This window comes from Prionailurus bengalensis, chromosome D4, assembly GCF_016509475.1.
Source record: "Prionailurus bengalensis isolate Pbe53 chromosome D4, Fcat_Pben_1.1_paternal_pri, whole genome shotgun sequence".
NCBI classification, from domain to species: Eukaryota; Metazoa; Chordata; class Mammalia; order Carnivora; family Felidae; genus Prionailurus; species Prionailurus bengalensis.
Window position 1 is genome coordinate 85,957,610 of NC_057359.1, and position 21,765 is coordinate 85,979,374.

The window sequence follows — 21,765 nt, forward strand, 5'->3', positions numbered from 1 at the left end:
CATTGTAACGTTTTAGCGGTCACTGCCCCCCGCCCCCGACCCCAGCTGTTATTAAATCAGTCATATGGTTTACAGTCAATATGAGAGAATATGGTTTTGTCATTGAAACTACCCTCGGCATGAGGTTCTGATGTGACCTGTCTATCACCACAAACTCCAAGTCACCAGTGGCTGAATAACCCTTCTATTTGGGGTGTTTTATATAAATTCACAGAAAAGAATGCTATTCATTGACTTGCTTCATTCTTGAGATTTCCCCAGTGTGCGTCTATCCAGGATGGCAGCGGGCTGGGGTAGAGGGAGTCTAGATCTAGGTTTGAATCCTTGCTTTTTGGCCCACTAGTGGGGGGACGTTGGCAGAGGTGCTGTGGCCTCTGAGCCTCAGTTTCCTCCTCTGTAAAATGGGGACATGCCCCCCTCTTTGCAGGTCTGTCCCTGTTGTACATTTGTGTGATTGTTAGATTCAGTTTGTGGCTCCTTCCACTGGGCTGCGGGCCCTGTGAACAGAGCCCCTCCTCATCTGCTGTCAGTTGAGACCATTTCCGACAAAATGGACTGTGATTCAGAGAGGCCGGAAGCTGGGCGGACCTGCCTAGGGCCGGCCGCTGCTGTTTGTTCTCATGTGGCTGCCGGCTGTTGTCTCCCTGATGTCTTGTCAGGATTGCTCAAGTGTGGCCCAGTGCAGACCATGAGGGCCTGCGCTCTGATTCCGCAGCCCGTGGGGTCTCCGCGTAGGGATGTAGGCAACCCACGAATGGTCTCTCAGGCACACAGACGAATGTTTGCCTGAGGCTCCGCCCCACTGAGCTGGCGCCAGAGTCCCACGGAGCCGCGTGGCTGTGCTGAGGCTCATGTGTAAGAAGGGTGGTGATAATGCCTGTTCTGTCTCAGAGGCAGGCTCCTTTGACAAGCAAGTGATGCATCGAAATCGGGGAGGCACATGGTTTTCCGAGGGAGTGGTGTAAACATTCTGTAGGACAGCAACCAGAACAGACTTGGCTGCTGGGGGACTCGGTGACAGGGTCAGGAAAAGAGCAGTCGGGACACCTTGAACAGAGCAGTGGAACGATGTAGACTTTGGAGCTACACCCACACAATCAGCAACTGCGTGACCTTGGACAAGTTACTTAACATCTCTGAGCCTTAGCTTTCTCAGCTGAAAAATGGGATGCTACACCTAGGGTTTATTGAGCGTTGTCTTGAGGATGAAATGATATAATGCATTGCCTTACTTAGCTCAGCAGGTGCTTAGTAAATCATTGTGGGTTGGAGGGGTGGATGGAGAAATGGCTTTATTGCTCTGCCCTTGAGCTGACAGTGGTACCATGCAGTCCCCTCCTGGGCCTTATGCCTCACACATTTTGTCTGTTCCACCACGATTGCCTGTATTGAGTGATAATTAATCTAATTTCTGTTAGCCAGGCCTGTGAAGTCAGTCAGCGCCTCTGCCCGGCCTGGGCTACCCAGAGAGCGCAGTGGGCCACCACCGTTCCAGGCCAGAGCAGGGAAACGTGCAGCTTCTGCAGCCCCAGAGGCCTGTGTTAGAGAAGCACACGTTTAATGTCGGCTTTTCAAAATGCTTCCAAGAGTTTGGGGAATCCGCCGAGACCTCTGGGGCGACAGGAGGGAAGACGCACCAGTGTCAGCTGGTGTAGGACCCACCAGCCTTGGCCCCCATACGGTCAGACTTGGTGATGGAGATGGAGTTGGGGGGAGGGGTCCTTACCCCTCCCCCTGCAACCCAGGACAGGCCTGGCACTGGTCTCCCTGCTCTGTAGACCCCCTCCAGCATGGAGATAGCTGGTTTCCTCACCTACCATGGTTCTCGCAGGAGACCAGCAGGCAGATGAGTGGTGCCCGTGTGGGTAGGAGGATGCTCTTACTGTAAGGTTGGCGTCAGATGTCCCCAAGGTCCCCCCGCCCCCCTTAGTGTGGACGCAGTGGCCCAAATGGACATGCTGCCGTTCAGTCCAGACATAAAGCCCCCTCGGCCTCCCGGGGGGAGCCCCGCGTGGGTGGCAGTAGTGACCGCCACACTGGCTCGGCCTCGTGGGATTGTCCCACAGCCCTAGCGGGACGTCCAGGGTCAAGAGAGTCTGGGTCTCTGCTCTTCCATATCTGCCATCCTGATCGTCGTGGTTCACGACACTCAGTGACTAACACTTTCTGAGGGTGTGCCATGCAGCAGGCACTGTGCAAGGCCTTCCCGGACATGATCCCACGTGCTTCTCCTAGAAAGCAGTGGAGTGTGGTTCCGAGTGCTGGATTCAAATCCTGGTGATGGCACTTACTAACCACGCGGCCTTGGGCACATCATTTAACCTTAGTGCCTCAGTTTTCTCACCTATAAAATGGTGATGAACAGCGGTACCTGTGTCATAGGGTGGATGTCGTAAGCATCTGGCTCAGGATAAGTGCAACATAAGTGTGAGCAGTTACTAAGAGAAGGGTAGTATTATTATTCCCATTTTGCAGAAGAGGAAACAGGTTTAGAGAGGCTAAGTGTTCTCAGCCAGAGTCCCGTGACTCCTAAGTAGAAGAGGTAGGATTTGAACCTGGGGCATGACCAGGGTGTTACTCTGCCTCAAACTGTAAAAATGCATGTGGGCATGTGCGGAGCATTTGGCCGGCTTCGGAAGTGGTATTCTCAGCTTTCCTCAGAGCCCTGGTGAAAGGAGATCCTTTTCTAAGTAACCGAACTGGCCCCTGGGAGCTCTCATAATCCCACAGCCGAGGCAATAGCTGACCCGTGACACACATATCACAGAAGGAGAAGGGAGGGATCAGTGAAGAATTTGTTTGGAAATGTTATCTAATGCTGAGTGCTTTCAAGGGACTCGGAATGTGGAGCCCGCGCTGTACCCCCTGCCAGGGTACCGGGGAAGCCTGATCCTCCCCTATTTCCCTGCCACATACAGCCTGCTGGAGACCTGGGCTACCGTCCGGTGCTAGGCGGGATCAGTCGTCCGTGGACACGCGGGGAAAGCCGGGGCAGAGAGCCCCAGCAATGGAAATCTCTAGCTAATGTGTCCCTTCTAGCTCTGGACCCCTTTGGTCCTGTCCTGCCCAGCTGAGGGGCGAGCAGAGGCTGCTGGGCTCCAGGGAACTTTCTGAACAAGGGTTCCCGGCTCTGGCCGGACAGCATTTACTTTTGCTTTTGCCTCAGCATAGTCTCTAACCAGGGTGCGTAGGAACCCAAAACTTAGAAATGACTTCCCACGTCCTTGGGCTACCCCTGCTCCCCTAAGCACACACCTACACACAGGCACACGCTCACGCACGCACCCCGGCTGCCGGGCCGTGCCCCGGAGCCGCCTGCCTTCACCCCAAAGGCTCTTTGTCTGAGGCAGAGCGGGGCTTGCAGATGAACAGCCCGTGGTCTCACGCCCCCAGAGCCCACCCTCTGCCCAGGTGTCCACGAGTCCCACCCCGGGAGATGCCGTGTTTGACTCCAAGCGAAAGCAGGAGTGACCCCCCTCCGGGGTCCAGCTGCACACACCCCCAGCTGAAGGGGTCAGGGTTCTTGAACCCCCAGACATGGGGTCAGCTGCTGCCTCTTGCCCCCTGTCCCTTGGTGCCACAGTGCTGGCCCCTTACCTCTTCACTCCTGCTTGGCTCCCCGGGGCAGCTCCTCACATGCTTTACCCCAGCCGTCAGAAGGGCAGCCTGTCCATGGCCTCCAGGAGGGGTCCCCGAGTCGCAGGCCGGACTGGCCGCCGAGCAGCCCTGCCTCACTGGCCTCTGCTTGCTCTGCTCTGCTCCGCGGCCGGGCTTGGGCCAGGGATGGGGCGGGGGCTGGCCGGGGCGGTGGGGGGGGGGGGTCCTGCGGGGGGGCCACTTACAACCTGCCTCCTTTCACGGCGGGGGCCAGCGGCTGCCTCAGTGCCATGCTCTGCAGATCCGGGGCTCGGGCAGGGCGGCTCAGGGCTCGGGGTCCATCCTCAGGCCGTCTGCAGCAGCCTCATTTGAACTCCCCACTCCTTTGTGGAGCCTTTACATGCTGCCGGAGGAAACTGTGAGCACAGCCTGACCCTGGTTGGCTGCAGGCACTTCTCTCCACCCACCAGTGCAAGAGGATCCCCCAGGCCCCAGAAAGGCTCCGGGCCTCCCCTCAGCCCCAGACAGAGGCGGGCCGCCCGGTGATGTCACACTAGCTCCGGCCCCAGCTGGCCCGGCCCCTCCCGCCCCAGCCCGCTTTGGCGGCCTCCTTCCCTCCTTCCCTGGCAGAGCAGCCTGGCCCGCCCGCCCCTGGTGCGCCCTGCCGAGGCAGAGAGCTTCCCCTCTGACTCAGGTAATGGGCTCAGATCTGTGCCAGCCGCGCAGGCAGCAGGGAACAGGTCCTCCCCCTGGATGGCTCCCTCACCCCTGCACTGCCCCCGCGGAACCCCCGGGTGGGCAGGCAGGGCAGCCCCGCACAGATGGCCTCTGTGCGGCCGTGTGTAGAGGCCTTGCTCTCACCTCTAAACCCTCGGGAGGGAGCCCAAGGCTGTCTGCACAGAAGCCAGCAGGATCTGTGCTGACGGCTAGCGGGAGGTAGGGGCCGAGGACCCTGGAAATAGCACCAGCTGGGGGTATGCACAGGAGAAATGCCCCATCACTTCCCACCTAGAGGACCTGATTAAGTCACGTCACCCACCTGGCTTCCCTTTCCTGTAATCTACCTCCACGGATTCCGTGGGATCATGCGGGAAAGGGGCTGGCACGGGGCAAGGGCACCTCAGTGGGCTGGACTCAGCGCTCTGGACTTGGGCGGGCCAGGGGTCGCGCTCCCAGAACCCCTGTGGTGACCTCACATCGGGCTCTTCTAGAAGCACATAATGGGAGTCCCCAGCACAGAGTCTGTGAATGTTCGTAGAGTTAGAGCAGAAAGGAGACAGCCCTGGACCCCCATGAAGTGAGCGATTCTACAGTCTTGTCAGCACCACAGGCAGAGGAGGGAGGCCAGCGAGTGCTGGGAAGGGAGCAGCCAGGAGCAGGTTTGTGTCTTCGCCTGGGCGACAGCTGTGGGAGATACTGGTGGTGACTCTTCTCTCCTCTTTAAAAAAGTTGAGTGATGGGGCGTCTGGGTGGTTAAGCGTCCGACTTCGGCTCAGATTGTCATCTCACGGTTCATGGTTTGAGCCCCTCGTCGGGCTCTGTGCTGACAGCTCAGAGCCTGGAGCCTGCTTCGGATTCTGTGTCTCCCTTTCTCTCTGTGCCCCCCTCCCCACCCCCCCCCCCACCCCCATGCTCGCTCTTGCCCTCTTTCTCTCAAAAAATAATAAACAATAAAAAAATTTTTTTTTAAATGTTGAGTGATGATGGTGGTGGTGGTGATGACGTTTGGGTACAAATGGGGAGGGAGACTTCACCAGGGTTCTCCTTGCCCTCAGACGTAGCTGGGCCCTGGGCAAGCAGTTCCGCTGTGGTCTTCCACGCCCGTCTTTGCAGGGAGCAAACTCTGTTTCTTGCCTCAGCTTCTTCCAGCCCGCTCAGACTCCCTCCCTTTTCCATCTGTCGGTCCCATTTCTTTTTAGAAGGTGAGTCCTCACCAGAAGACCGCAGTATCTTACAGGCTGCAGCATTAGCCAGATGGTTGCAATGGACAGAAACGCCCCCGACAACTACCATGGGGGGTCCCTGTGCATGGTTGGCACAGAGGCCGTGGGAGGCGGGGGGCAGGGGGTTCAAGACCAGCAGAAGTACAGAGGATGGAGCTGAATCCTTCTCCTTGAGCAGCACCCTTGTCAGCCTGGAGCCTGGCCTATTCCCTTCTCTTCCCCTTCCGCCTCTCCAGGATGTGTTTGTTGGGAAGTAGCTCTGAGCCGTCCTCACAGAGCCTGCAGTCAGGAGGGGAGACAGACAGACAGACACATGAGAAGTGCTGGGTACTCTGCGGGTATCTAGGCAGGAGGCCAGATTAAGCCTGGCAGGGCAGTCAGGGCAGTCTCCCCGAGGAGGTGGTGTTTGAGCTGGAACCTGAGGGGTAGGTAGGAATTAGCGGGTGTGAGTTGGAGAGACGATGGTTCTGAGCAGAGACGGTACTGTGTAAGGACTGGGTGGCAGATGGGCTGTTTTGCAGATGGCCCCAACAGTCAACAATATCTCCTGGTCCAAGACCTGACACTCTGAGACCTTGACACCCCTCCCATTGAGAGGTAGGGCCTCTGTCCCCTCCCTTTGCATCTGGCTGGGTTTGTGACTTACTTATGACCAATAGAATGCAGCGGAAGTGACACTACCTGGTATCCAAGGCTGGGCGAGAACAGGCAGTGCATCTTCTGCCTCGTTCACTGGGACACTGTCTCTTGGAGCCCTGAGCCAAGCCAGACCCCGAGAAATCCCGCGACCCGCAAGCCACCATGCGGGGGCCATGTGTAGCATGGGTTGCAGCCGACAGCCAGCATCAACCCCCAGATATGTGAGGAAAGCTGCCTCTCGGTGATTCCAGCCACGAGTCACCCCCAACTAGAACCTTCCTGCTGAGGCCCCAGACACCGGGACCTGAGTTGAGCCACTGTCCCATCCCGTAGCTGAATCACTGACCCACAGAATCCACGAGGGGAAGAGAATGGCTGTTCTAGGCTGCTACATTTTGAAGGTAATTTGTTACACAGCGGTAATAACTAGAGCGATTACAGGGAGTTCTTCCCAGGGGCCAAGACAACTGCATTTGGCTGAGGAGAGAGGGGGAGTGTGGCAGAAGATGAGGCCTTGTTAGAGGTGGGACTTTATCCAAGGACGGCGGGAAGCCACTGAAAGGCTTTGAGCAACTGGCTTTTATTTCTGAAAGGCCCCATTAGTCACTGAGTAGAGACTGGGTTGGGGAACCGTAGATACGGCCTCTGGAGCTCGTGGGCAGTGGTTGCAGCCCCCTGGTGAGAGAGGCAGTTGGAGGTGATGGGACTCACGGGGTCAGGGGGGAATTCCCAGGACCCACCCTCCCGTGGGGACCGGTGCAGCCCAAGTCCCCGATGACCAGAGAAAATTTGCTTTCACAATTCACAGTCCCTAGGACCCCATCACGTGGGAGAGGAACACCAGGATGGCCTTGCCCTGTCCATGTTTGCACATCCCTTGCCCCTGTGGTGGCCGTGGGCAGTCGAGGATGCTGCTGGAGAGCTTTTGAGTTGTGGAGTCAAATTCTGGTTCTTCCACTCAGGTCCCACCCCATGCCTCACTGTCCTCATCTGTAAAATGGAGATGTTATAAGGGTTGGCCTCCTGGGGCTGTTGAGAGAATTCAGTATGACGTGACACATTAAGTGTGGTACACAGTACATACTCAGGGGTGGCTGTGGTAATTTCCAGCGACTCCTTCCCCAGGGCCGTGAGTTCCCTGAGCACCAGGGCAGGTGTGGGCCGGGCCATACCAAGCTCTCCTTGCGTACAGCCCAGTATAGAGGAGTGAATAAATGAGTGACTGGCTGTGGAGGATGAGGGGCTGTGGCTCAGAATCTAACAGGCCTGGGCTCAGACCCCACCTCTGCCAGCAACCTGGGCAACGTTCTTTTTCTCTTGCAAACTTTGTTGCCTCATTAAAACAACAACAACAGGGGCGCCTGGGTGGCGCAGTCGGTTAAGCGTCCAACTTCAGCCAGGTCACGATCTCGCGGTCCGGGAGTTCGAGCCCCGCGTCAGGCTCTGGGCTGATGGCTCAGAGCCTGGAGCCTGTTTCCGATTCTGTGTCTCCCTCTCTCTCTGCCCCTCCCCCGTTCATGCTCTGTCTCTCTCTGTCCCAAAAATAAATAAACGTTGAAAAAAAAATTTTAAAAACAACAACAACAACAACAACAGGGGCCCCCGGGTGGCTCAGTCAGTTGAACATCTGACTCTCGATTTCAGCTCAGGTCGTGATCGCAGGGTCACTGGGATTGACCCTGAGTGGGGCTCCGTGCTGAGCCTGGAACCTGCTTGAGATTCTCTCTCCCTCTCTCTCTCTCTTTTTCTCTCTCTCTCCCTCTGCCCCTCCGCCAGACATGCACTCACTCTCTCGTGCTCTCTCTCTCCCTTTCTCTCTCTCTCTAAAAATATAAATAAATCAAAAAACCTTAAATGTTCACTAAGTCCTTTTAGCTTGGCAGGTCTTGAACTCCAAATGCCATCTTTGAGGCAACTGCCGAACCCCCTGCTTCCCAGGTACTGCTTTCTTCTGGGCTCCTTGGAGTCTCTCTCTATGTGTGTACAATTTAGGGATTAACTAAGGATTTGAGGGGAATTTGTACAGTAATTTTGGAGCTCCCCCTTCCTTAGCTATCTCCCTTCTGGCATTTTGCCCTTCAGTTTCCACCCTCGATGTCCAACTTCTTTGTCTTCTTCCCAGGCAGTAATTCTGCTGCATTCTGTATCAGCCCCATCCCCCCGTGTAGCACCACGAACAGAGGTGCCCTAGTGTGCTTCCTGTCTTTCAGAGACCCCGTGTCCTCTAGTTTCTGTTCTGCGTTGTTCTCAAGTGCTTTCAAGCAGTCTCGCATACTGTTCAGATTTTATCGTTGTTATTGACCAGAGAGTTAGTTCCATGCGGTCTACTTCCATTTTGGTAACTGGAACTCCCCACATCCCAACTGGATCTGTCTTCTACCCCAAGCCTCTTGTACTCCTGCTGCCGTCGGTGCCCTCGGTGACCCTATCCAGCTGGTTGGTGCTCCTTAATTCAGTTCTCTGCCCTCTCTCCTCTTGGTCGTAGTCTGTTGGGAAATATCAGCCCCAATAATTCACAGATTCATTCAGCTCAGTGTACCCACCCGGGCACCAGAAGAAAGTGTTGTTCTCACAAGCCTCGTTAGAGCCCCTTAGGTGGCTGCTTGTGATATGCTGGACGCCAAGCTCCACGTTTGCTGGACATCGTTGTTTCTCCTCTCGTGACCCGTGAGGGAAGTGTCACCATCCTGTTCTACTAATAGGAAGACCGCGGCTCGGCGAAGCAACGTTCCTCGCGCCAGGCCACACAGCTAGACGGTAACGCGACTGGGATCAAGACCCACATCAAAGCTAGCACACAGTTGTCCTGAAAACAAATAGCATTTCTTTCATTCAAACTTACTTTTTCTTGTTTTAAGGTCTCTGAAATCAGGAGGCCTCCTAAAGTTAACGGCATGTCAGGGCTAATTGGTAGCACTTTTTCTTTTTTTACGAGAACGGGACGCTGTCAACAGTGGATGACTTCTCAGGATGAAGGTCAAGGAAGTATGGCGGTGTTAGTGATGGGGCTCCAGTGAGGTTGACCGGTGATTGAGGGACAAAGAAGCAGGTCCCCTCCTCTCCTGGCTCTCCAGTCTTGGAAAGGCCCGGGGGAGTGTCATCAGGAAGCCTGCGGAACTGCCAGAAGCCTCCCTGCGTCCAGATTTAATTCAACAGCTGCCTCTAAGCTGAGACAGAGCCAGCCGGTCCCCTCCCCTCCCGGAGATGCCGTGGCCAGGTCCTGTGACTTGCCCACCCCATGTCTGGCAGGGGAGCCACGTGTTCCCTGGCCCGGGTGAGAAGTTCGGAGACTTGGGTTTACGGGGAGACTCTAAGGCAGCCCTACCGTTTGTGCTGTACTGCCTGGTGTCACAGAGGGTGTCCCCACACGTGGAAAGCCCTTTGAGGACACCGTGTCTGTTAAATGCTTGCCAAACAAGTGTATCCAAAATGTCAGCACAGGATGCACGCTCGGTTACAAAGTAGCTTTGAGGGCCTATCGTTGGCTCGTGCACGACCCATTTCATTCCCGCTTTGCACCCCCCGCTTCGCACCCCACTTGCCAGGAACAGACTCAGGACCGCTCTTCTCCTCAAGCGCAGACATCACCTAACGGTCGAACGCTTTTGCTGTTCAGTCAACAAATATTTATTAAGCTCCATCTGAGCACCAGAGTTTGGGCTCCAGGTCAATTTGCCCAAAGCCAATTTGCTGAGATGTTTAGTTGACTGGTTTTCATTTTGTCTTCTTAACAGTATTTTAAGGAATGTTCGATTGGCCTCATCTGCCCTCTTCTTACTGCAGCTGATGCGGGGGCCTGTCCCCAAGAGGGGAGACTGAGAGGCAGAGGGAAGAGAGATTTCATTTTAGTTTGCTGGTTTTCTTTGTATCGTCATAACAAAAACTTCACAGAAATTTTCCAAAGCTGTTTAAAATCGTCTTACCCTATATAAAAATTTAAAAAACTGTCGCTTTTTGGAATGCTGTGTCGGACAGGACCTTCGTCCCCAAAAGGAGATGACGGAGGGACTGCGGGTGGTTTTCTGGTCAGTGGGGGAAGACCACACCCCCCTTGCAGAGCCCCTGCTGGAATTCTCGTCCCAAGGAGCAGCCGAGCTATTGCTGACCTTGCTTATCTTTCCTGGGCCCCAAAGAGGTGGCTGAGCAGATAACTGAGGGCTTCTGGCAAGAGACTGATGAGGTGAGCTTCCCGGGCCTGAGGCCAGGGTGGGGGCACCAGGCTGGTGACATGTGTCAGCAGAAAGCCCAAGGGCAAAGCCTGGGATTGTCTTGCCCTGGACTCTGCCGAGAGGGCCTCTCGTTGGAGGACTAGCACATAGAGCACGTGATAGATGTCTGTTGAACGCCTACGTGGGAATGCTAGCCTTCGAAAGCCGCTCGCTCTCTTTGTGTCACATCCAGGGTTTCTGACTCAGAGTCTTGGGGCTGAGGGCGGCAAGAGTGCTATTTGGGAGTCTGGCTCGGAGGAGAAAGGAGAGGAGACCCAGGGTAAGAAAGACAGCCTCCCTACCATCGCGAGGTCGTGCCCAGGCCTCTCAGGAGCTACTCCAAGGCCTACCCCAAGCTGGCTCGGTGGGGGGGGTTATAACTCCTACTCCACTGATCTGGCTCCCAGCTGTCCCCGCCTCAGCCCTGCCCTCTCCCCTTCCCACCACTCCGTCTGCCAGGGAGGTGCAGGAAGGAAGGCAGTACCTGTGCCGGGCATCTGGGGCCGTCCTGCCATGTGTAGCTGGGGCCGCAGAGGGACGTGTGCTCAGATTCCTGGCCCCTGCAGGTGGATGATGGTCGTGTTCCCAGCATTTGCCCCTCTCCTCCTCACGGCAGGGCCAGGTCCCAAAATGCTTTGGTATTTGGTATTATCTCCCTTGAGCCTCGCAGCAGGCCTGGGAGCGGGGAAGTCAGCGATTATTTCCTCTTACAGATAAGGAAGATGGGAGTGTGACCGTGTTATGGTCTCTAGGACTGTCCTCATTTATTGTTTCCTGGGTACCAGACATTGTGCTGGTCACTTGCCTGATCTTGCCGAATGTCCCCAGCACCCGTGGAGGGCAGGGCTGCAAGCCTGGCTGGAGGATGACTTCAATCCGCCTCGGGTGCTTGGCCCTCCGGAGCTCCTTCCTGTACTAAAAAATATGAAAACTCATCTTCTGTGACCACACTGGTGTAAAGACAAATACGCCGATAGCGAATATTAAAGCATTTGCTGACCTAAAATTTCACTTTTTATTCTCATTCTAAAAGAAGTTGGAACATTTCTGTGAGCCCCTGAAAGTATCATGAGCCCCTCTCACTGTGCCTGCTGAGCCTAATGGATAACTTGGCCCTGACTGTGAGTCCCAACTCCTTCACCCACCAACCCAGAATCCAAAAGCTCTAGAAAAATAGCAAGCCTTTTTTCAACAGTTCAGCTCAAATTCATTTGGAGGCAAAATCTGACTTGAATTGACGTGAGGTTCTGTGTAGCCCATGAACCGCTTAATATCCCCACCCACATGTTTAGGGAGCACCCCCCCACCATGACTCTGTGGTGGGGTCAGAAGACAGGTGGCCTCTGTACCACATCACATGCTGATATTGTCTGTCCCCTCCCCCCGCCCCCCAGAGAATCCCTTTGCCCGCCCCCTGCTCTCCTCTCCTGGGTCCTAAGTCCCTCAAGGACAAGGCCATGTTAAGTTCATCTCATGAATGTAGGCATTGATCATTTCTCCATAAATCCATCAATTCCCTTTTCTTAAAGAGCCCACAGGGAGCAGCCGCTCGCAAGGTTATAGCTGGGGTCCAAACCTGTTGCGGGCGTGTGATTAGGATGATCCAGTCCCTGGCGGGTCTCTGGAGCTGCTCCCTGGAAGAAGATGTGAGGGGGATGTGCACGTGGGTCCCTGGAGGAAGGGGTGGGAGACTAGTTCGGGGGAAGGAATAGAGACAGCGCTGGTCGCCCACTCATGGGTCGCAGGCTCCGTGCTAACCATTCACGCCAATTTATTTATCCCCACAACCATTCCTCGTGGTAAGAACCTTCACTGTCCTCCTTTTAGGGCTGAGGAAAATCCGGTTAGAGAGCCCAAGTAGCCTGCCAGAGGGCACGCAGCGAGGGAAAGAGCAAAGGCGCGGCCCTGGGCACACGGACCTCAGGCTGTGGTCACATCTGGTGTCACCAGGGTGGTGCCTGAATGCAGCCCGGCTCCCGGAGAGCAGCTCTGAGCCCCAGTCAGCGAGGGCTCTCCCCAAAGGTTGGGGGAGCTTTTTTCATGACATTCGGGGGACACTGAGGTTCATGCGGTGGTGAGGCAGGAGACGTGGGGCCCAGATCAGGTGCCACAGAGCACAGCCAAAGGCCTGCCCACCATTCCTGTGTGGGACACCCATCCACGTATCCCACAGAGGTTTGTGGAGTATCTACCGGGTGCCAGGGATGAGAGCATTTGAAAGACTGATGAGACCAGTTAATGGAATAGGGAGAGATGGAGTGGGTGGGAGCAGATCAATGTCTGCGCCACAGGGTGCTGAGGGAAGTTTCTGAGAGGGAGGATCATATGAGCCAAGGCCCCGGTGACTGGAAGGAAGGAGCCACGCAAAGGGAACAGCACATGCAAAGTCCACGGGATGAGAACGAGCTTGGCCTATTTGAGGAATGGAAAGGCCGGTGTGACCAAGCAGCAGAGACAAGCGAGAGTGTGCGCATTGAGGGGCAGGCGGAGTGAGAGGGGCTGGCTGGGGCAGGTCCTGTAAGGCCCCCTAGGCCAGGTGAGGCCTTGGGCTTTTATCCAGAGTGCAGCGCAGGCTCCCGGTGGGTTGCAAGCAGGAAGACATTATGCTTCGTTTTGTGTTCTTTCAGTGTCCCTCTTGGTGTTGGGTGGAGAGTGGTCCAAAGGGGGAAAGAATGGAACTGAGAAGACCATTAGGAAACTGGAGGGGGCTGTCCAGGTGAGAGACCAGGCATTGGGCACCAGGGCCGTGTCGAGGAGACAGTGACCAGTGGTCAGAGTCAGAATAGATTTTGGAGGAAGAGTTGCTAGGAACCCAGCATGACTCTAATATGGTGAGAATCAAGCTGCACTGTTTAGCACCTTGAAGATTTGCCACTTGGGCACCTGAGAAACAGAATTCTGAGAGCAGAGTAGGGACCCACAGCTGGGACTTTTGTGTCGTGTTGGGCAGTGCACACCCTACACAGCTGTACATGGCAGCCCTGACCACAGCCAGCACTGACAGTTGGGCACTGGAGTCCTCCAGGAGTGTGGAGGAAACAGGTGGCAGCAGGGAGTTGGAGCAAAGAGGTGCCACCCCAGATACTCCCAGAAATACTTTGGGAGTTGGGAATGAGGGTGAGGGATTGCAGTTGTGCTGGGAGAATCTATAGAACATGCTTGAATTGCTGTCAATGTTCTCACATGCTGGAGTGGACTGGAAGAGTCCTGTGACTTACCCCACTTCTTGAACGAGTTTGTTCTCATCCTTGAGGTAGCTCCTGATGTGGATGTCAATACTCGGAGACACACAGAGAGATCAGGGTCTCCTTGGGCTTGCCAGAAATTGCTTTCAGCAGAGATCCATGGCTCTGCTGCCCTAAGCCTGGAAGGGGGAGCATTGCAGCAAGAACTTTGTAACCGTGGCCCCGGAAAATCAGAAGGGATTGTTCCTGCATCTTCCCTGATTAAAGACTCCCAGACCTGTCCTGCGTTCTCCAACTAGTAGGTTGGGGGTGGGGCATCTCAGGGACACCCACCCAAGGCCCTGCAGGGAGTAAAGGCAGTGGGTGCGCAAGGCTTCCTTCAGTCCCGCCGGCCTCCGCACCATCCACTGGCCTCCTTCTCATCCTCCCTGGGCCGGGCCAGATGGATTCCAGCTCTGAGGCTGAAACCCTGGAGGGCGGGGCGGGGTTGCCTGACCACTGGCCACTGTCTCCTTGACGCTGCCCTGGTATGTTCCAGTTGCTGCCCCACATCTGCTCTTTGGCACCCTGCCTCGTGCCCAGCAGCTGACCTGCATGGATTCCCCCAGTGGGCTCCCTTGCCTTCTGGCTCTGGATTGGGTTTGCCAGTGGCGGGCACCTGCAGGAGAGGAAGGGGTGGGAAGAATGCAAGGACAGGTGTATTGCCAGCTCCCTCCCTGCAGGACCACGGCTGTCTTGGTGCAAAGGGAGTCAGCTAGGCCTGGGTTCGGGTTCTGCCTTTCCCTCTTATTAAGCACGTGACTTCTGAAATTTACCTATCCTCTGCCTCTGTTTCCTCATCTAACAAGTGGCATAGCGGGTGCCTGGGTGGCTCAGTCGGTTAGACGTCTGACTTCGGCTCAGGTCATGATCTGGCAGTTTGCAAGTTCAAGCTCCGCGTCAGGCTCTCTGCTGTCAACACAGAGAGAGCCTGCTCCCAGTCCTCTGTCACCCTTTATCTCTGCTCCTCCCCAGCTTGCATGGGTGCTCTCTCTCTCAATCTGTCTCAAAAATAAGTAAACATTTTTAAAAAATAAAACAAAGACCGGGATAGCCATACCACCTGCCCAGGATAGCCGGGAGGAGTAAGTGAATTAATGTGAGTGCAGATACCCTAGTGCAGTGCCTGGTACACAGTAGCCCACAGATGCTGGCCATCTTCTTTTAGTAAGCTGGGCCCCGTTATCTTGGACTTCCAACACATTGGGGTCTTCTGAAGATCACTGATTTATTTTATATCTCTCCAGACGGTGTCCTTTAGCTCTTCTTTTTGGTTTGCCTGTCACTGTCCCCACAGCAGTCCCTGCAGAGCTTCACCACAGTCCTGTAGCCAAAGAAGTGCTTCCCTGCCCCAGCCTTTGTGTGCAGCCTGAATATGAAGCTGGCTTAACCGCAGAAGATCGTCATTTCAGCATGGTGGAAAGCAGGCTTATAGAAGATGCACGTGTACACAACCAACAATAATTCAGAATGTTTGTTGAGCACTAACTGATCTTCCCCACAACCCTGGGAGGCAGGTTCTGTTATTGTTTTGCCATTTTCAGATCCAGAAACTGAGGCTTAGGAAGTTGCTTGACTTGCCCACAGTCCCACCCTGAGTAAGTCCGGCACTAGGTACCTGCCCTCTCAGCCCCTGGATTATCTGTCTCTGTCGCAGGGAAACTGTAGCTCCCCGGACCCCAGGGACCAAGTCATTTCAGATAATCAAGTCGACTGGAAAGCCACGAGGCTGTTTTCCTTAATCATCTGATGTTCAAACATTTTTTTATCCGTTCTCATTAAGTTTTTCACACCGACTCGTACAGATACACACGTGCGCGCTAGCCTCCATAAATCCTGGTGAATCACGATACTGACCTCTCCTCGGTGACTCAGTCATCTCCGGTGGACTGACTTTACTACAGGCGCAGTCAGCCCTGGGAGCACCAGGCAGCTGTGTTTGTTGTTACTTTCCTAGCTCTTGGGGCTGTCCGTGGCAGCAGTCACCCTCCCTTCCTGGCCTCCCCATTCCTCTCCTGGTTTGTTGCTTCTTGCCAGCCGAAATCCCAGGAATCCAGCAGAAGTATTTCTAAACAAGAGGAGCTGGGCACCACACTTGTCTCAAGGGCTCTGCTGTGGGTCATGTCCGTGATACTCAGTGCCCGAACTTGATCGCATCAGTTCTGGGTGCACGAGAGCTGTGGCCTTAACAAAATACCTACCATCCGTTACACACCCAGTGTGTGCCTGACATGGGGACGGATTTTTTCATGGATTATCTCATCAAATCCTCAAACAGAACCTTCCAGGAGGTTTGATTCTGTCTTCCATTTTAACTGACGAGGTAGCTCAAGCTCAGAGAGGTTAGGGAGTCTGCTCACAGCTACACAGCCAGTAAGTGGCAAAGCCAGGCTCTGTGTCTGGGCTGGTCTGAATCCAGAGTCCACAATCATCATGAGCTTTGAGTTCTCCGACTTCCCTGCGGTGTGAGGTTGAGCAACCCAGGGAGACACCTGACCCTCATTCTTTCGTGTCAGTGCTGTTTATTCCCAGAATTCGGCTGAAGGTTAATTGAGACAAATATGGTGTGCTTGTCTCATAGTGGGCACTCTGTGTCGTGTTCCCCGTATTCGTGACTGTAGCACATCTCCGATGAGTGGTCCTCAAGCTTTAGGGGCCTCAGAATCACCTGAGGGCTTCTTGAAACACAGTTTGCCAGGCCTCACCTCATACTTCCTGATTCTGTAGGTCTAGGGTGAGGCCCGAGAGTTTGTATTTCTAACGAGTAACCGCGAGGACCGTGTTGTAGGAACCGTTGCTCAAGATAGAGGAGCCTTCCGAGAAGGTGAGTCTGGGGTGGCCCAGCAGTGACCATCACATACTTTGGGTGGCTGTTTCATGTGAGCAGATGCTGGATATGTATGGAGCAGGGAAAATGTGGTTTGGCTTTTCGCAGCCGTTTCCTGGGAGCTGGCTCTATATTGTTGGTCTTACCCTTTCCCTCCCCTACACCACACGCCTGTGTGTCAAGACCTGGGAGTGTGGAGTGTTTAAGCAGCACGGTGATGTCTGGACTGTGAAGCGAGCTTCATTCGACCGATTTCATTAACAGGATTTCCAGTTGCTTTCCTGGTACAGGATAGGAGGTAAAAGGCACACGGAAAAGATAATAAATCATCTCGCAGAAATTCCTTCTATAAATTCTCCTTCTCTCACCCCCGCCCCCCGAAAGCATCGATGAGGCCGGGCATATTTTCCTTCACAATTGGGATTTTAGGTTGATTTGTATGATGCTGTGACTGGTGTGCCCCCTCCCCAGCAGACTGTAAGGGCGGGGCGGGCCACTTCGTCACTTCTGGCTCCCTAGTGCCCAGCACGGTGCCTGGCCCACAGCAAGGGGTGCTCCATTGAGGTTGTTGGAGAGACTGGTGGCACAGTGGCAGGTGCTGGAGTCGCGGGGAACTGGTTTGAGCCCGAAGCCTGCCCTTCCTAATTGAATGGCCTTGGGCAAGTAACTTACGTGGGCCTTTGTTTCCCCCTTTCTAAATAGGAGATGGGAAAAATAATACCTGTGTTTCGTGGGACTGTTGTGAGAATTAAATGGCATAAAGTATCCACAGTGCCTGCCACGTACTGCTTTATTTTCCCTTGGTCATCAATCCCTGCCAGGCAGGCTGGTGCACTGGTGCGAGTGTGGGCTCTGGACCCACAGGTTCAAATGCCGGCTCCACCGCTCACTGGCTGTGTGGCCTGGAGCAGCGATTCACGTCCTCTCTCTGCTTCAGTGTCCTCATCCGTAAAGCAGGGGATGAAAAGGCACCAATGGCACAGTGTTGTGACTAGTAAGGACTTGTGCACATACGTAGGGCTGAGCTGTGGGGCTGGTCCACGGTCCGCGCTGACTTTTCCCCTTCCACATCTGCAGAGGGGCGGGAGCCTGTGGGGAAGGCAGCTTGGCCACAGGAGGAGGACACAGGAGGAGGGGCACAGTAGCCCCAGGGGGCTGCCCTTCTTGCGATGCCCACCCCCAGCACTCCGGGAAAGAGGAGAGCAGCATGGCAGGGGAGCGCTCCCTGAAAAGAGCCGTCCCCAGCTTCTGCGCTGGAAAGCCCCTCTCTCTGGCAGCCCTCTAGAAGGCGGTTCAGTCTTCAGCTGCTTTTGATTACTCTCACGAGCTCGAGAGCGTGCTGCGGTGGCGTCGCCCTCCGCAGAGCCGCCTTGGCCTGCAGACGTCACCCCCTCCCTGCTACCTGCCAGGCTGGGGCTGCGTGGGGTGGGGTGCCCCCCGGCAGGGACGAGCCCCCGCCCGCCCGTCCGCAGGCCTGCCGTCGCCTTTCTTCCTCTGCCAGGCTCACTCTGGGCAGCCCCGGGCCTTGGCTCTCCTCCCGGGCATTGTCAGAGAAGCTTCCAACACCTCGAAATCCAGCCGGGGGAGGGAGGACCCTCCCCGTCCCCTTTAACGTGGAACCCAGACGATCCTGGTTTCTATGTGTGCAGAGCGTTTGGTAAACAGAATGCTTGAGCCCTGACTTGCTGGAAGGGGCGAATCCCAGCTGACGCCCCAGACGCTCAGCCTATTTTGGGCCCAGTCTCTCCCCTGCCGAGGTCTGTGGTCAGAGTGTTCATCTGCGCCCCCCCACCCCCACCCCCAAGTACCCACCATGGGGGTTGAAGGGCCAGGGGAACTGGTTTCACGTTCCTTTCCTGCTGGAGCATTGGGCCTGCCCGCGCTCCCGGCCCTGCCCCTGGGCTGCGCCCACTGATGCCTGGTATCCGCTTAGTAAATGCTCTTGTCCCCACTCCCCCCGTGAATGCTGTGATTCAGCACACACAGAGAGGAGCTTCGCTTAAGAAAGAAAGTATTCAAGGCCGCCATCCAGCGCGGGCAGGCGCCGGGAGACAGCTGCCCGTTGCTGCCCGACCGGACTAGCAGGGCCGCGAACCCTCCACACAGAGGGGTCTCTCCTGCATCTTTCTTTCTTTTTTTTTTTTTTTTTGGAGACCCACAGTCTCCTTTGGTTGCTGGACCAGATGCAGTTTAAATCTGTGTTCGGAATCCCTCATTAACAAGTCGCAGGTTAATAGTCTCCCGGAATTGGGAGAACACCCCCCATTCAACCAAATGTGTTGGAGCTCTGCCTGAGCTGGAGCAGCCTTAGGGACACCGGCTTAGTGGGCTCCGGGTCCTTTGCCCACCTAAGACCCCTTTTGTGTTTCTTGCCGACTCTGGGTCCTGAAAACGCCTGTCAATAACAGCAACCACCACGTCCACCGTGAAGTTTGCAGGGTGCGGTATGAAGCTCTTTATGATCTGAGGGAGCCCACCGCTCCTCGTGGGGCCAAGATTAGGTGATTCTAAGCTCCGTCGTGTCGATGAGGAAATGAGTCCTAGAAGAGTTGGAAGTCTTGCCCAGGGTCACTCAGAGCGAAGTTTGAGACCTGACTCAGATCTTTATTTCTCTGCTGTCGTAATAGAAACTGTCTCTGTGAAACATGCTGCTTGTATTAAGTGAAAATAAATGCCTTACGCCTTTATGATTAACAGCCGTATAGCCGCCCCGAGCTTCCGAACAGCTGAGAGGAGCTCCCTAGTGACCGCTGGAACAAAACGCGGGTGATGGTTTCCTGCCCCCTTCCCCAGGTTCCTGGGCCCAGGCCCCTTCCCCACACCCACTCCTGTGAATCCCAGACGGGTGCTCTGAGCAAGAGAGACGTCCTGCACTCACAACAGGTGTCCTTCTGAGCTGAGACAGGTGCCTTTCCTCCCCAAAGCCAAGTAAGGAGGCCCTCTCTCTCTGGGAGAGAGTCCTTTGAGAAGATTGGGCTGCCTCTGCCTCTGGGGGAGGGGCTGGGCATGTGAGGAGCTACAGAACCCTCAGGCCCACCAGGAGTGTGGGAGAGCCCCGCCTGAGCTGCGAGCAGAGGGGCCACCCCTCTCCAGTCCTCTCTCCCTCTCTGGGGAAGAGGAAGAGGAAGCGGGCGGGGGATGGCGGTTGACATACAGCCTCCGAAGTTTGGGTCACATTGAACATGGAAACTCATGCCTGTTTCCTTGCAGAGATTTGTAAAGGGGGGATTCTGTGGAGTTGCCAGGCCTTGAAAGAACTTGGGTACGGAGAAGAGTTGGGTCTTGCCCTGCGTTCCAGTTCTCTGTGGCCCTTGTGGGATGCCAGAAACTATACCAGATGTTATTAGGTCCCATGAGAAGGAGACAGAGGCCAGCAGCAGGGCAGGAGCCATACTACCAAGGTGGCCACCGACCATGTGGTGGGATACCCTTCCTAGAGAAGGGGTAGGGGGACATGTACTCCTGGTGGCAGGGACAGGAGGCCTGGCTGCTCTTCAGTAGTGGACAGGCCAGGACAAAGCTAAGTGCATCCCTAGGGGACCCAGAGCTCCACCTGCATGGAGACCACCATGGTCTGGCCATGGCCAGGGCCAGCTGCGTCAGAGGGAACCAGGCCAGTCCAGGTTCACCACTCTTGACAGGTGATCCCGGCACGAGCAGATCACACTTCCCTGCAGAGCATGGGCCGTGAGGACTGCTAGAGTCTGGAAGGCTTAGGGGAGGAAGTTCAAACAGATAAAGAAAGGGGCTTGGAAAATAGCAGCCCCCAGGGAGAGGTAGGGGAGAAAAGAGAACAGAGATGAGCTTTGAATTCCATATGGATGGAGTCTTCATATAAACAGAACCAAGTCTGAAATCTTCTAATGCAACCATGCCAAAAATGAAGTGACTGCAAAGTCACAGAATCTGGCCTAGATACCATTTGGGGACCCACTGCCCACAATGGAAAGAGAAGTCAGTGCAGTACATTAGAGAGTGTATGTTGGCTAGAATAAGGCATTTCACATTTGTGCCCCCAGTGGACTCAGATTCTTCAGTCAGCTGGTAGTGGCCTTAATCATCCAGAGGTCCCAGCATGGGGGTCACTGGTCTGGCCACCTGCACTTCTCATAGATGCTCAGAAGGCCCCACCCACCAGCTGGGGGAGGGGGGACAGAAGCACAGCCTTAGCTGTGGTGGCCCTGCAGCCACTGGAGCCCTGGTGGTGGGTGGACGTGATTGGGGAAGTGGGAGAAGAAGAAAGAAAATAGGACAAGGGAAGACTCTGGAACGTCACTGAGCAACGCCCCCTTCGCAGGCCTCTTCACCACCGTGCAGCTAACAGCAGCAGGGTTAAAGCCTGACCCAGGTGTCCAGAAGAATTTGGAGTCTGCGTCCCAGCTCACTGCATGTAAAGTGTGTTCCTCTCTGAGCCTCACTGTCCTCCCCCTGGAACAGTGACCCAGCAGTGCTCCCACAGTAGGGTGGTCATCAGGACGTGATAGGGAGGAAGCAGACGGAATGTGGAGCTCAGTCGTGCGTGGTCCCCAGAAGCACGCACCCCTGTGAGCTGTCAGCATTATCACCCTCACCTCTGTGGGATGGCATGCGCATCCCCAGTGTTAGAGGCGAGGCCTTCATCCTTGTGGTCAAGGGTCAGGGTCAGGTTGCCTGGCTCCACAGCCATGCTCTTCTCCATCGCTTCCAGATAGAGTCAGCACACGTCAACACTGCCACTGGCCTTTGACCACCACAGAGCTTCTGTCCCCGTTGCCAGCCTCCTGTCAGGGGAGAAGCAAGATCTTTTCAGAAGTTGAAACCCATAGACTCCACGGTGTAGAGGAGACACATGGTCACAGGAATGGCCCGCGGCCTGGGGGTTTCTGTCTCAGCCTTGGGAGGTGGTTTGTCTTAGCTCTGGCTGCTCTAATAAAATACCATAAAGTGAGTGGCTTATAAACAACAAACACCAAGTCTTGGAGGCTGGGAAGTCCAAGATCAAGGCACTGGCAGATTCACCGTCTGGTGAGAGCCCGCTTCCTGGTTCAAAGATGACCGTCTTCTCGCTGTGTCCAAACATGGGGAAGGGGGTGAGGGATCTCTCTGGGCACACATCCCATCCATGACGGTTCCACCCTCATGACCTAATCACTCCCGAAGGCCCTGCCTCCTAATACCATTGCCCTGGGGGTTGGATTTCAACAGCAGAGTCGTATTTTTAACTGTCCCGTAATTAGTTGAGTTTGACAAAAAGCTTAAATCACAACCTGGGTAACAGATAACTTCCAGTTTGATAGGGCTGTTCTCTCTGTCCGCCCAGCACTCACTCCCACCCAGCACCTGACCTC

General features: G+C 55.2%; 2 protein-coding genes across 16 annotated transcripts in view; one reads left to right on the forward strand and one right to left on the reverse strand.

Annotated features, from left to right (window-relative positions):
• ANGPTL2 (angiopoietin like 2) overlaps positions 1-4,121 on the reverse strand; it is a 33,652-nt gene extending 29,531 nt beyond the window's left edge. For 4 of the 6 annotated variants that reach the window (XM_043566972.1, XM_043566975.1, XM_043566974.1 and 1 more), the window contains exon 1: positions 3,598-4,100. Coding sequence is in view for 2 of the 6 variants with exons in the window: in XM_043566970.1 (XP_043422905.1) it covers positions 3,843-3,889 (47 nt within the window). In the remaining 4 variants the exon portion in view is untranslated. Of the gene's footprint in view, positions 1-3,597 lie in introns of all 6 variants that reach the window. The other 2 variants (XM_043566970.1, XM_043566971.1) reach the window with 2 other exon arrangements.
• Positions 1-21,765, forward strand: part of RALGPS1 (Ral GEF with PH domain and SH3 binding motif 1) — a 275,337-nt gene that overhangs the window by 170,354 nt on the left and 83,218 nt on the right. The gene's annotated exons all lie outside the window — the stretch shown is intronic.